At 41.3% G+C, this 13,045-nt stretch overlaps 2 protein-coding genes across 2 annotated transcripts; one reads left to right on the forward strand and one right to left on the reverse strand.

Annotated features, from left to right (window-relative positions):
- Positions 1-458: 458 nt before the first annotated feature.
- LOC146661282 (uncharacterized) lies at positions 459-7,962 on the reverse strand. Its single transcript, XM_085419745.1, has 5 exons — positions 7,785-7,962; positions 7,520-7,591; positions 7,316-7,387; positions 6,778-6,909; positions 459-778 (listed from the first exon to the last, which is right to left on the reverse strand). Exons 1-5 carry the CDS (start codon positions 7,960-7,962, stop codon positions 459-461), a joined length of 774 nt encoding a protein of 257 aa, XP_085275871.1.
- A 1,797-nt stretch (positions 7,963-9,759) lies between these two features.
- On the forward strand, positions 9,760-11,496 carry LOC146661283 (collagen alpha-1(VIII) chain-like). Its single transcript, XM_085419709.1, has 3 exons — positions 9,760-10,038; positions 10,993-11,124; positions 11,213-11,496. Exons 1-3 carry the CDS (start codon positions 9,834-9,836, stop codon positions 11,494-11,496), a joined length of 621 nt encoding a protein of 206 aa, XP_085275835.1. The 5' UTR covers positions 9,760-9,833.
- The last annotated feature ends 1,549 nt before the right edge of the window (positions 11,497-13,045 follow it).

The following is a 13,045-nucleotide window of genomic DNA, read 5'->3' on the forward strand; positions in this document are numbered from 1 at the left end:
AGTTGCTCTCCGATGCATCCATCGGAGTGTGAATGTAGTTTGTAGAAAAGACTTAAAAAGCATAGAAAACACTGCTTGGGTGAATGTGGCATGTTGTATAAAGCACTTTGAATGATCCAGGAGAGGAGGAAAGCACGATATAAGAATCCATAACAGCCATATCTTTAAAAGACTGCCACCCTGCCAGTTTAAGCATTTAGATCATAGTACAGCCTCACAAAGCTGCCACCATGATGGCAGCTCCCAGTATGAAAATATTTATATATTTGAAATGGATAAAAAACTAACATTGTTATTTCAGTGATTGTTTATTGTTCAATAAAAAGACAATTTCTTTGTTTATCATTATTAATATTTTAGTTTACAATTTTGACATCATAATGTGCATCTGGATCTGGATTCACAGACAGATGAAAAAAATAAAACATGTTCAATTTTTGTTTTAATTACATAAAGTCTTAAGGGTCACCAACTGGAAACAAACAGGAGGTTCTGAAGCTGTCACGCTTCTCACATGGTGAAAAGCAGATGACCACTTTAGGTATTATGGTGAACTTGGTTATCATAAATCTTTGAATTAGTCCAGAGACGTAAAAAGACCTGATCCCCAACCTCCAAAAGCAGTGAGACAAAATTAGAGGAACTTGCAGCACCAGATGGCTGAACTTCATATGCACTAAAAATGTGCTGAACAACACAGCACCATTCTCAATGCCTCCGTATCCATATATTTTCCACTCAAAGTGGTAGGCTCCTCTCACTGGTGCAGTGAAAATACCTGTGGAACATTTTTTTGTTAAATGGAAAATCAGCTGTTAGAACACCTGGAACATCAGCCTGACATCAACATAGCTGAGAAGCAACATTCAGTGTTATTACCTGTGTGTTTGTTGTAGGCATTTCCAATGTTTGTGACAACATGTTTGAAGATCAGAGTACTCTGGATCATGATCTGTTCTTTCTGTTAAAGGGTCCAGTATATCCTTCACCTTGATCCAGCAGAGAGGCTGAGAAAGCCACGTGTTTGACTGAGAGAGAGAGAAATGTCATTATTTGAAACTGTTTTCCAGTTAGACTCTTCCCAAAAGAGTCATCATTATCTCCAATGAAAGAAGTGTTTGACAGCCAGAGATGGGCAGTAATGCGTTACAAGTAACGCGTTAGTGTAATCTGATTACCCTTTTCAAGTAATCGGATTTTCAAGTAATGAGTAAAGTAAGGGATTACTATTACAAAAAAGGTAAATAGATTACTGTTACTTTCCCGTAAGCACGCTGCGTTACTGCGTTATTAAAACTGTGATTTTTTTGCGAGAATGTCTCACGACAGTGACGTAAGCGAGTGCAACATTTGTGACAACAGCTGTGTGCAGATCAACAATGGATCTGGTGGTGGAACTGGTGGTGGTCAGAGGGCCCGGTGGCGCCTGTGTCCGGCAGCCTCGCCTCTGTCAGTGCGCCCCAGGGCAGCTGTGGCTACAATGTAGCTTGCTATCGCCAGTGTGTGAATGTGTGTGTGAATGGGTGAATGACTGAATGTAGTGTAAAGCGCTTTGGGGTCCTATGGACTAGAAAAGCGCTATACAAATGCAGGCCATTTACCATCATATGTCGAGTGCAGGAGAGAGTATGAGCGTGCAGCGTTTAAAGCGTGGAAGTACTGACCTTACTTTGAGTTTGAGTCCATAAAAAGTGACAAAAACATTTGCGTCCATCGTGCGTGGGAAGAAAACTTCTTTTTACAGCGAAAAAAAACCTAAACTTCCGAGCAAGCACCGAGTGTACGCGGCCACGGGAATGTGACATTCACAGAGAAACTCCCAGACCTCCCCATGACCACTGCGACACACCTGCACCAGGGCAAACCTCCGCCTGCCCCACTCCTGCTATACAGGTGAAAATAAACAGGACTGCCAAGTCTTTGATTTTATCTATTTTCTGCTGTGTTTTACTTGCATCTATTTGAAAGACTGAGTGTAAACACAAAAAATATTTTATTTTACAGTGGGGCAAAAAAGTATTTAGTCAGCCACCGATTGTGCAAGTTCCCCCACCTAAAATGATGACAGAGGTCAGTAATTTGCACCAGAGGTACACTTCAACTGTGAGAGACAGAATGTGAAAAAAAAAAAAATCCATGAATCCACATGGTAGGATTTGTAAAGAATTTATTCGTAAATCAGGGTGGAAAATAAGTATTTGGTCAATAACAAAAATACAACTCAATACTTTGTAACATAACCTTTGTTGGCAATAACAGAGGTCAAACGTTTACTATAGGTCTTTACCAGGTTTGCACACACAGTAGCTGGTATTTTGGCCCATTCCTCCATGCAGATCTTCTCGAGAGCAGTGATGTTTTGGGGCTGTCGCCGAGCAACACGGACTTTCAACTCCCGCCACAGATTTTCTATGGGGTTGAGGTCTGGAGACTGGCTAGGCCACTCCAGGACTTTCAAATGCTTCTTACGGAGCCACTCCTTTGTTGCCCGGGCGGCGTGTTTTGGATCATTGTCATGTTGGAAGACCCAGCCTCGTTTCATCTTCAAAGTTCTCACTGATGGAAGGAGGTTTTGGCTCAAAATCTCACGATACATGGCCCCATTCATTCTGTCCTTAACACGGATCAGTCGTCCTGTCCCCTTGGCAGAAAAACAGCCCCATAGCATGATGTTTCCACCCCCATGCTTCACAGTAGGTATGGTGTTCTTGGGATGCAACTCAGTATTCTTCGTCCTCCAAACACGACGAGTTGAGTTTATACCAAAAAGTTCTACTTTGGTTTCATCTGACCACATGACATTCTCCCAATCCTCTGCTGTATCATCCATGTGCTCTCTGGCAAACTTCAGACGGGCCTGGACATGCACTGGCTTCAGCAGCGGAACACGTCTGGCACTGCGGGATTTGATTCCCTGCCGTTGTAGTGTGTTACTGATGGTGACCTTTGTTACTTTGGTCCCAGCTCTCTGCAGGTCATTCACCAGGTCCCCCCGTGTGGTTCTGGGATCTTTGCTCACCGTTCTCATGATCATTTTGACCCCACGGGATGAGATCTTGCGTGGAGCCCCAGATGGAGGGAGATTATCAGTGGTCTTGTATGTCTTCCATTTTCTGATGATTGCTCCCACAGTTGATTTTTTCACACCAAGCTGCTTGCCTATTGTAGATTCACTCTTCCCAGTCTGGTGCAGGTCTACAATACTTTTCCTGGTGTCCTTCGAAAGCTCTTTGGTCTTGGCCATGGCGGAGTTTGGAGTCTGACTGTTTGAGGCTGTGGACAGGTGTCTTTTATACAGATGATGAGTTCAAACAGGTGCCATTCATACAGGTAACGAGTGGGGGACAGAAAAGCTTCTTACAGAAGACGTTACAGGTCTGTGAGAGCCAGAGATTTTCCTTGTTTGAGGTGACCAAATACTTATTTTCCACCCTAATTTACGAATAAATTCTTTACAAATCCTACCATGTGGATTCATGGATTTTTTTTTCACATTCTGTCTCTCACAGTTGAAGTGTACCTCTGGTGCAAATTACTGACCTCTGTCATCATTTTAAGTGGGGGAACTTGCAAAATCGGTGGCTGACTAAATACTTTTTTGCCCCACTGTATTTAATCGGACATTTGAGATGAGATTGAGTGGGAGCAGTTTTAAAGGGTTAAATGCAAAACTGAGGAAACGAGCAAAAATGGGAAATGAGCAGCGTCTGGATTTCAATGATTTTGGAGACAAAGCAAAGCTAAGCACAGAATTTTGTAAAAAGAAGAGCTGGTTGAAATGATACCAATGTGGAGGACAAATAAATGCATAAAAATAAACGTTTTTATCAGCACACTGAAAAAAATGCTTCCTAACACACAAACCATTCATAATTCCTAAATTAGGATCAAATAGAAGGATCCAAATGAAGAATCATTTGGAGGCCGTAACAGCTGACTCTTGTAAAGGAGCCCAGCCAAAAGATCTGAATCTCTGAAACGATCCAGACCTTCCCTCATGAATGTTGAGGATACTGGCTCTCCTGGTGAAAAATCAGACTTAAAAATATTAACTGGAAGGCTGAAAAGCAACTCCTCAAATTTTCTTTCTAACAACCAGACTCTGAAACAGATGATACACCTCACACTCACCCCTGCTCACAGAAACCCACAATAAATAATACACCTTAATCAAATGTAAACAGGCTCAACCAAATTATATTAGTACTAGTTATAGTAAAAGTCTGCCCTATGCGCGTGTATGAATGGAATGAAAACAAAGTCCTTGTGACTGAACCTTCCAGGTTGAAGGTTTAATGGATCCAGACGGAGAGGATGGCTGTTTAATGGACCATTTTACCAACATGGTTATCTCACTGCTTTCTGTGCACGTTTTAAACTGTTGGAACATGTTTGAAATAAAGATATTGAAGTTTTTATCTTGATGTGCTGATCAGCATGTTGTGCAGCTCTGAGGGTGTTGGATTTTTGCCCAAGGCTAATTGTGCCGTTTAGATCCAAAGTCCAGTTTTGTGTCCAGAAAACACGTGCATGATATTTGTTTGTGACGGGGTGACAAGAACTGTTTCCTCATACTTCTTGAGCTTTGTCAGACTGACTGATTCACTGCTCTCTTCACAGAGCAAATGTTTGGGGTTTTCCCACTTGTGCAATTAACCAAAGTACAACCTGATAACACTTTTTACTTTGAGGAGAATTTGGAAAGACATCTTTGTCCTCACCTCACCTGCTGTAAGTGCTTGTTACCATAACAAGAAACATACTAGCATGTTCAGATCTGGCTTCACTTGTTCTTGTCACACACTGCATTAAGACACTGTCAGCAGAATAATACAGACCCTGAAACGGTCTGAATTAAACATTATATCAGAGTTCTGTGGTCCCTTTGTGAAACGAGCTACATGGCTGTCTGCTTTAATGACGCTGTGATCCACCTCCTACATCGATCCCTCGCTCATCTTGAAAGTGCTTTCAGTGCTATCACGCACACAATGCTGAGAGATAACCTGGAGTATACAGGTGTGAGTGGATCATGGAAGGATCCAGAACTGTGTGTCTGACAGGGTCGTCTGCAGTACAGGCGCCCAATGGGGAAAAGTCCTGGCTCCATTTATATTTACCATACACACCACAGACTTCTACAACGCTGCGCTGCAGTACAGTACACTGCTTAATGCAAAAGTTCTCTGTTGACTCAGCAATCGTTGGCCTTATCACTGACGGGATTACAGGGACTACAGAGGACTGACCAAGGATTGTTTAACAAACAAAAAAAGGTTTTAAATAGTCCATGTCCTGAGGAAACATCTGCACCCAGAAACAAAGATCTCTGTTTACATTACTTTGATCTGAGTATAATATCTGTACTTAGGATGTGTTACATCACCGTTTTGTGGTGATGTCCATATCTGAAACAAATACAAACAGGAAAACTCCACAGATGTCTTTCAATTATTCTTTAATAAATACAAACAGAGTGTCAAAGGGCAGAACTCATTAATTAAGCGGACCCAAACACAGCCGCTCGAGGCTGGTAACGGGTTTAACAGAAAAACAAGCAGTTTATTGAGGCCAGGAAAAAACATTCAAAAAAAGGGCAAAAGAGGAGACAGATGAAAATAAACTAAGATCAAAACACAAAGAACGTGGAAAAAACTTCAGACCAGGAACACGGGGAGACAATCAGACGACCTGACAATGAACACCTGGGAACACACCTGAGACGAATATACCTAACCACACAGGAAGCAAAACTAAACACAATGCACACAGGACGTGACACTTTCAAAGTAAAACAGGAAACACTGAGATCCAGACTAATTCACACAACTTGACATAGGAGCTGGGCTTGGGAGACAATGGGAGTAGTTTTCCAGGAGAGGGGAATGTGGAAACAGTTAACGGAGATGATACAGAGAGAGAGGGAGAGGGGCACATGACGGGCTTGGGAGAACACACATGAAAGCACAACACAGACGGAGGAGCCACAGAATGAAGCACAAGCATGGGAACATGTAAACAGGATAGAGACACAACTACACGACACAGGGACAAGAACACACGGGCCGGGAGTATAATCAACTTAGCAGGAAAAAACATGACTATAAACTAAATGATAGACAAGAAAAAGATTACAAAGAAACCAGAACAAAACATCATAAACTCAGAATGGAGTTCGAATGACCCAGAACCATGACACAAACAAAAAAAGAAAAAAAAATTATTATTTTGGTAGAAATATGACTGCAAACTGTTACACTGTATCATCGCCTTTATCTAAAAATGTGAATGGTTTAAAAACAGAAGACAGGTGGTTTACATTTACCATCAATGACATGAATGCACTTAACACATAATTCTCAAACAGCTGAGCAAAAACAACATGAGGAAGTGCTTCGGTCTCACATGGTGAAAATCAGATGACCGCTGAAGGTGGAAAGATGATTTTGATTGTCGTAGATTTTCGCGTTAGTAGCGAGATGCAAAAGCACCTGATCTCCAACCTGCAGCAGCAGAGAGGCTCCATTAGAGGTGGTTACATAATGGGACGGCTGGACTTCATATGCTGTGAATATACGCTCTCCATTTTTAAACAACAGAGCATATACAGCATGTGAAGCATCTCCATGTGCACCTATGTGCCACTCAAAGTGGTAGTCCCACAGGTAAAATACCTGTGGGACATTTGTTTTTGTTAAAGGGAAAATCAGCTGTTAGAACATCTGGAACATCAGCCTGACATCAACATAGCTGAAAAGTGACATTCAGTGTTATTACCTGTGTGTTTGTTGTAGGCATTTCCAATGTTTGTGACAACATGTTTGAAGACCAGAGTACTCTGAGTGTTAAAGGGTCCAGTATATCCTTCACCTTGATCCAGCAGAGAGGCTGAGAAAGCCACCTGTGTGACTGAGAGAGAGAGAAATGTCATTAATATTCACAACTTGCAGTAAAATAACAATTTACAGTTTTTATTGTCATAGAATCAAAAAAGAAAAACATTAGCTGTTTTCTGTGTTTATGGGAAATGATTGTTGTGCTGACCAAATATCTGAAAAGACCTTTGCATTCATTTGAGCTGTAACCAAATGTGTCACACGTACATGACCACCCACCACTTGTCTCATTGTGAGCCATTATGAGGCATTAAAGGAAGATCTTCATGTCGACACGAAGCCAGTTTGTGGTTTATTTAGCAGATATGAAGGCACTTAAAACATGAAACAATCTGCTAAATAAATCAATTGAAGACTTTACAGTCAGTGTGTCTTGTAAATGTTTACATTAACAGTCAGAGTCATGGTGATTTCAGTACCTTTCAGCTCCTGCTTTAACTCGACAACCTCAGACTTGTGAGTCTCCAGCTCTTCCAGCTTTGCTGCATGATCTGAATAAAATGAGTAAAGGAAAAAGTTTATCATTTTCTCTAGACACAACATTAATATTTGTGTAATATTAACCAGCTGAGAGTCGTTGGTGTTGCTTGGAGCTGGTGTGTTTGCCTGTGTGGGATGATTACCTTGCAGCTGCTGCTTCAGCTTATCAATCTCAGTCTTTTGACTCTCTGCTTCTTTCAGTTTTGCAACAAGTTCTGAAAAACAAATTATAAACAACTTTACATTTAAGTTTAGTGGCCCGTGATGTAGTGATTCACCTTAGAAACACAAAGATTCTGTGTCCCAGGAGGAGATGCAAATATTTTGGATGTTGTGTCAGGAAGACCATCTGTGGAGCTACATGCTGTGATACTGGTACTTCTGTAATTCCCAAAGGTAATATTTTACCTTTGTTATGTTCTTTTAAGGTTCTGATCTCCACTTTCTGTTCGGTCAGTGAGGCGGTCATCTCTCTCAGCACAGCATGGATGTCCTGTGGACAGGGTGGCTGGAGTGGAGTCTCAGGCTGATCTGCTGAAATAGAGCAGACCAGAAGCAACGGCAGGAAAAACATGATGATCTCCATTCTGTCGCTGGATAACTGCTGTGCAACTGTACTGTCTCCAAAGTGAAGCTTTTTATAACATAAATGAGGAGGTTACTGCACCACCTCTCAAACACACACCCACACTGCCCCCAACACATCCTGTGTAAAAGCTGCTTGTGTCAGTACAGCACAGGTATGTAAGTAACTGTGAGTCTCATTCTGTTCATGCTACACTGAGCGGTGGTCTCCTCCACGTCCCCTCAGCCTCCACCTCACACACTGCAGAGCCACAGGACCACACCTCCTACAGGCGGTGAATTATTATTATTATTATTTTTTTTTCTGCCTGTCCCATTTGGTTCTTTAGCCGTCAGAATTGTTGTCTGAAGACCAACAAGGAGACCCAATGGATTTACTTTACCAAATGGATCATCGTGGCATTGCCGTATCGGTCCATTTGATCGACCTTCGTTTTTATTATTTATTTTATTTTATTTTCAGATGTTACAGACGGGACAGACATGAGTGAGGGATAGGAAAGGGAGAGAGAAAGAGGAAGGAAAAGAAAAACAGAAGGGGAGAGGGACAGTGAGAAAGGAAAAAAAAATCTCCTGGATCACCTGTTGAGAGAAGAAGAATAGAAAACAAGCAAAAAAAACCAAAGCAACATACTAAACACAACACCATCGCATTAATCTAGCTAAGTGTAAACAGCAGTAAATACTAAATATTCAATGTTGTTGTGCAGCACGCAGGACAGACAGCGCACAATGTGCTTTGAAGTAGCAGCCAAGAAAGGTGTAATTTAAGTCTACGAGCAGTGAGCACCCGCGTGCACACCTGTGTGGATCAGCGCGCTTGTATTCAAATGGTTTCCACATGTAATGGTCTGCAAGAGGATGTAGCGAGCCATAGCCCCGCCCCCAGGGTATGAAGCAGGCATGGAGGAGATCCAGGCCCCAGACATCCAGAGGCTCCCAGAGCACGAGAGCCCAAGGAGGACCACCGGAGGGGCATCCGTGCCACCCTCATGGGAAGGGCTGAGTATCCCCAGACGAGGCGTCACCCAGTAGCCACCGAGCAGAAGCTAGAGGGGGCTGCACCGGCGTGCTCGCCGGCTCTGCCAGCAGCCAGCTGTGCCAGAGTGAACCGAGCCGCAGGCCCAGAGGCCGGAGGCCCGAGGGCCCCCCGCACCCCGGAAGAGGCCTGACCGAGCAACAGGCGCCAGGCCCCGCCAGGTAGCCACCGGGAGTGAGCTGGTACATACCTGAGCACCCAGCCCCAGACACCAAGAACCACCAATGCACCGACCCCTGAGGGCATCAGTCACCGGCAGGGAGTGTGGTGAGGGGAGATAGGCCTCCACACTTTGGAGGGCCTGGGAGTTCCCAGAGAACGTGGCGGTGAATTATTAAAGAAGCAGACTTTGACTGGGAATTCTGGGGGGCAGAGGTCCCCCCCCCTTCAAAATGGTCAGATACAGATACTGAACTGAAAACAACAGCTTGTGAGAAGTCCTCCAGAAAACGTGGAGAACTGTTTCTCAAAATGATTTTCTAACATTTAAAGATAGTCTGGCTTGGAAGCAAATTATAGAGAAATAAGAGGCTAAACTGGTAGAAAGTCATTTCATGGAAATCATTTATATTCTTCTTGTTTACATTAAACTTCCAAAGACAGCACATGCACTGACCCATTTTACTGCCGACTGACAATCGTTCACAGTAACTTGTTTTCCTTGTAGCCTTTTAAATGGTACTCATAAACATTACAATAGCCAGTGATTTATAAGGCATAGTAATGTCCTCAGTTATCTTAGGAAAGGTGGCTACGTCATCTTTGTACTGTGTAATATAAAAGTCAGTCAGGTTTGCAGATGACACAGATACGGTTGAGTTTTCACTGACAGAATGGAGATCATGGTGTTTTTCTCGCTGTTGCTTCTGGTCTGCTCTGTTTCCACAAATCAGACAGAGGCAGATAATGAAATTGTTGACCAGCAGATTTCAAACCAACAACCCTGTCAACAGGACATCCATGCTGTGCTCAGAGAGATGGCAGTCTCACTGGCTGAACAGAAGATTGAGATCAGGAAATTAAAACAAGATAATCAAGGTACAGTAGTGTGTGTTTCCTATGACCAACGTTTGTGTCACAGTGTCATTTCATAAATATTCACAATGACAAAAATGACATAATGATGGATTGGATTTATATAGCACTTTTCAAGGCAATCTTCAAACAAAGATCTAAATAAAGTTGTTTTTTAGAGCATGTAACAAAACTAGAGAGGCAGATGACTGAGTTGGAGAGGCAGAAGGCTGAGATTGAACATCTGAAGCAGCAATCAAAAGGTAATGTAATCAATTAAGTTATGATTGTTTCAGTGAACTTATGAATGCCCACATCATAAATATTTTCCAGTTGTTAAAGAGGAACAACCCCTAAATATCTCAGTGTAATCCTTTGACCCGAATGTAACTATCTTAGTCTGCTGTTTGCTGCTTTTAAACACAATCGTATAGTTGGTGATCAAATCCATAGTTTTATTATCTGAAATGCTTTTTTGCCCCACTGTACAACCTCAGCAACTCTCAAATAATAAAGCTAAAACAAATAAGCTGATAGACCTTAAAACAGGAAAAAATAAAAGCCTAAAAGAAGCAGAACATGAATCCAGGTCACTAACGTGGGGGGTGTAACTGGAAGAATATTTAGCATTTATGATATTATAAAGGAGGTCACCACACATTGGATTATTGTACATCTTATCACTTTGTGGAGCTTATAGGTTTCTTTTAAAGTACAACATCATATTTAGTATCCAACACTTAATCTAATTAAATTTAGCTGGTGAATAGGCACCAACCATGACATGACTACATCACTGCATAACAAAAACATTTATGTCAGCAAATTGTTTTTGATTCTCAGAAAAAAAAACAATAGTCCCATTGCACTGTGTTAACAAAGAAAACATTAAACTATGAAAAAGAAATCCTCAATTGAAGGAAAAATGTTTAAATCAAAAACAAAAGTTTAAAACAATCCACCTTCCTTCTCTCTCAGTCAAACAAGTGGCTTTCTCAGCATCTCTGTTGGAGGGTGGCTATGGATATACTGGACCCTTTAATGTACAGATTACTTTAGTCTTCAGACGTGTCATCACAAACATTGGAAACGCCTACAACCCACAAACAGGTAATAATAATGTGTATCTTGTTCCTGAAGTGTTGATGTCAATCTGATCTGTTGTAGATGCTCTAACAGTTCATTTTCTATTGAACAGGTATCTTCATTGCTCCAGTGAGAGGAGCCTACCACTTTGAGTGGCACCTACATGGACATGCATACAAATCTCATCCTATAGCTGGTGTGTTGTTCAGGAATGGAGAACACATTTTTCTTGCATTTGAACTGCAGGCATCTGGTACTGTGAGCACTTCTTGTGGTACCTCACTGCTTCTAGAACCTGGAGATCAGGTGTCTTTGCGTCTCTGGGCTCATGCCAGGATTTTTGATGGTGTTAATCATGACACCAACTTCAGTGGTCACTTGCTTTTCACCGTGTGAGATGTGTAAGAACTCCAGAACAACTTTCTGTTTCAGCTTTCCTGTATGGGTGAAGCTTTAAGTAGCAATGCTTAAATACGTCTTAGAATAACTTCTAAGAAGGAGTCATCAGCTATTTGATCTATTTTGTGTTTAGTTTAGATTTCTACCACTCCTCTGCTGACACAGATAATGTTTAACTTCCTTTTATGTCCTTTTATGTATCCTGCTTTCGTGTGTTGGTCAATTTCTTTAACCTGAACTTACCTAGCCTAGCAGATGGTGAAGTTATTTCAGTTATATTGGTAGTACACGGATTATTAACCATTATTAACCATAGTTGAGTTTAGACCCTTTTAGAAATCAACCACCCCAAATTTCATCACAGCACCCCTAAAAATAACAATAGTAATAGTAGTGAGTGTATTTTTGTATTATTTTCTGGAATTATCTTCAAATGTATTATTTTCCCAACTTTTTTATTAACGACAAAATGGAATGCTGGAACATTACTGTGACTTATAAAGAGTCTGCTAATTAGTATTTGTTCTCTAAATAGCATCAAAAATATTAACTAATGTAGCTGAAATCACTAGAGATTATTGGCTAATTTGAACCTTCTAATCCACTAGTTTGCTGGGATATTGTGAGTTGCCAGTTAAGAAGCTGATATACTTTATCATTTTAGTTTGTTAAAAAATTCTGTTCCTATTCTGGTCAAATTGGGCTTCAGTGTTTGTTTACAATACAGCTCCAGATCCAGGTGATAGGAAGTCAAACTGATGTTACCTGTCAGTGTCCAGCAGTAGCCAGTATTCAGTTTAAATATTGTTGCTAACTGGATCAGTTTATGTCTTCTATACACTGTAACATTTCTCTTTTTTGGGGTGACGGCACAAAGACTGAGAGAGAATAAGGGAGAGAGCAGGATGAAGACAGAGAATAGGAAGAAGAAGGGAGCAGAAAATAAAGTAGTTTTACGTGTATTTTATGCTTTGTGTATTTTCTAGTAGCACATTTAAAGATATGCCAGTGGACATTGTAAACAGAGCATATTGACATGAATGGCAGCATTTTACAGGATTCACTCTAAACATGCCTCCAACAGGATGGATGTCACCATATTGATGTGATTGACTACAAATCTATTCTCCACTCGTGAAATTGGGGTACATGATGCTCTTTGCTGAGTCGGCATAATAAAGGAAGTGTTTGTATGAATTCAGGAACTTTAATATAAAAACAACTATTACTTCATATACAGGTCAGTGGCGTGGCAACATGATTTTACAGTGTCTGTACTGAATAATACTACTTTAGTGGACTGCCTCTGTGTGATTAAGAGGAATAATGCTGGGCATGTTTCTCATCTTTTCTGCTTTGCAACAAATAGTTCTTTAACTTCTTTAATGACTGAACAGTCACAATCTGCAGAAGCAGACTGTGTGGAGTGAGGAGGTGGACCCAAGTGCAGACACACGAAAACAAAACTTCATTTTAACAGAATGTGAGCCGTTTATTAAGGCTGGTTTAAACAGTATCAAAAGGGCAAGTGTGAAACTAAGCAATA

This window comes from Rhamphochromis longiceps, linkage group LG10 (genome assembly GCF_057381845.1).
Source record: "Rhamphochromis longiceps isolate RC_006_pf linkage group LG10, R_longiceps_female_GT1.1, whole genome shotgun sequence".
Classification (NCBI taxonomy): domain Eukaryota; kingdom Metazoa; phylum Chordata; class Actinopteri; order Cichliformes; family Cichlidae; genus Rhamphochromis; species Rhamphochromis longiceps.

Coding starts and splice junctions, on each gene's coding strand:
- LOC146661282 (XM_085419745.1), bottom strand. CDS start 7,962: ATGGAGATCATCATGTTTTTCCTGCCGTTGCTTCTGGTCTGCTCTATT. Junction 7,592..7,784: donor CTTAAAAGAACATAACAAAG/GTAAAATATTAC, acceptor TTTGTTTTTCAG/AACTTGTTGCAAAACTGAAA. Junction 6,910..7,315: donor GTTAAAGCAGGAGCTGAAAG/GTACTGAAATCA, acceptor TCTCTCTCTCAG/TCACACAGGTGGCTTTCTCA.
- LOC146661283 (XM_085419709.1), top strand. CDS start 9,834: ATGGAGATCATGGTGTTTTTCTCGCTGTTGCTTCTGGTCTGCTCTGTT. Junction 10,039..10,992: donor ATTAAAACAAGATAATCAAG/GTACAGTAGTGT, acceptor CTTCTCTCTCAG/TCAAACAAGTGGCTTTCTCA. Junction 11,125..11,212: donor CGCCTACAACCCACAAACAG/GTAATAATAATG, acceptor TCTATTGAACAG/GTATCTTCATTGCTCCAGTG.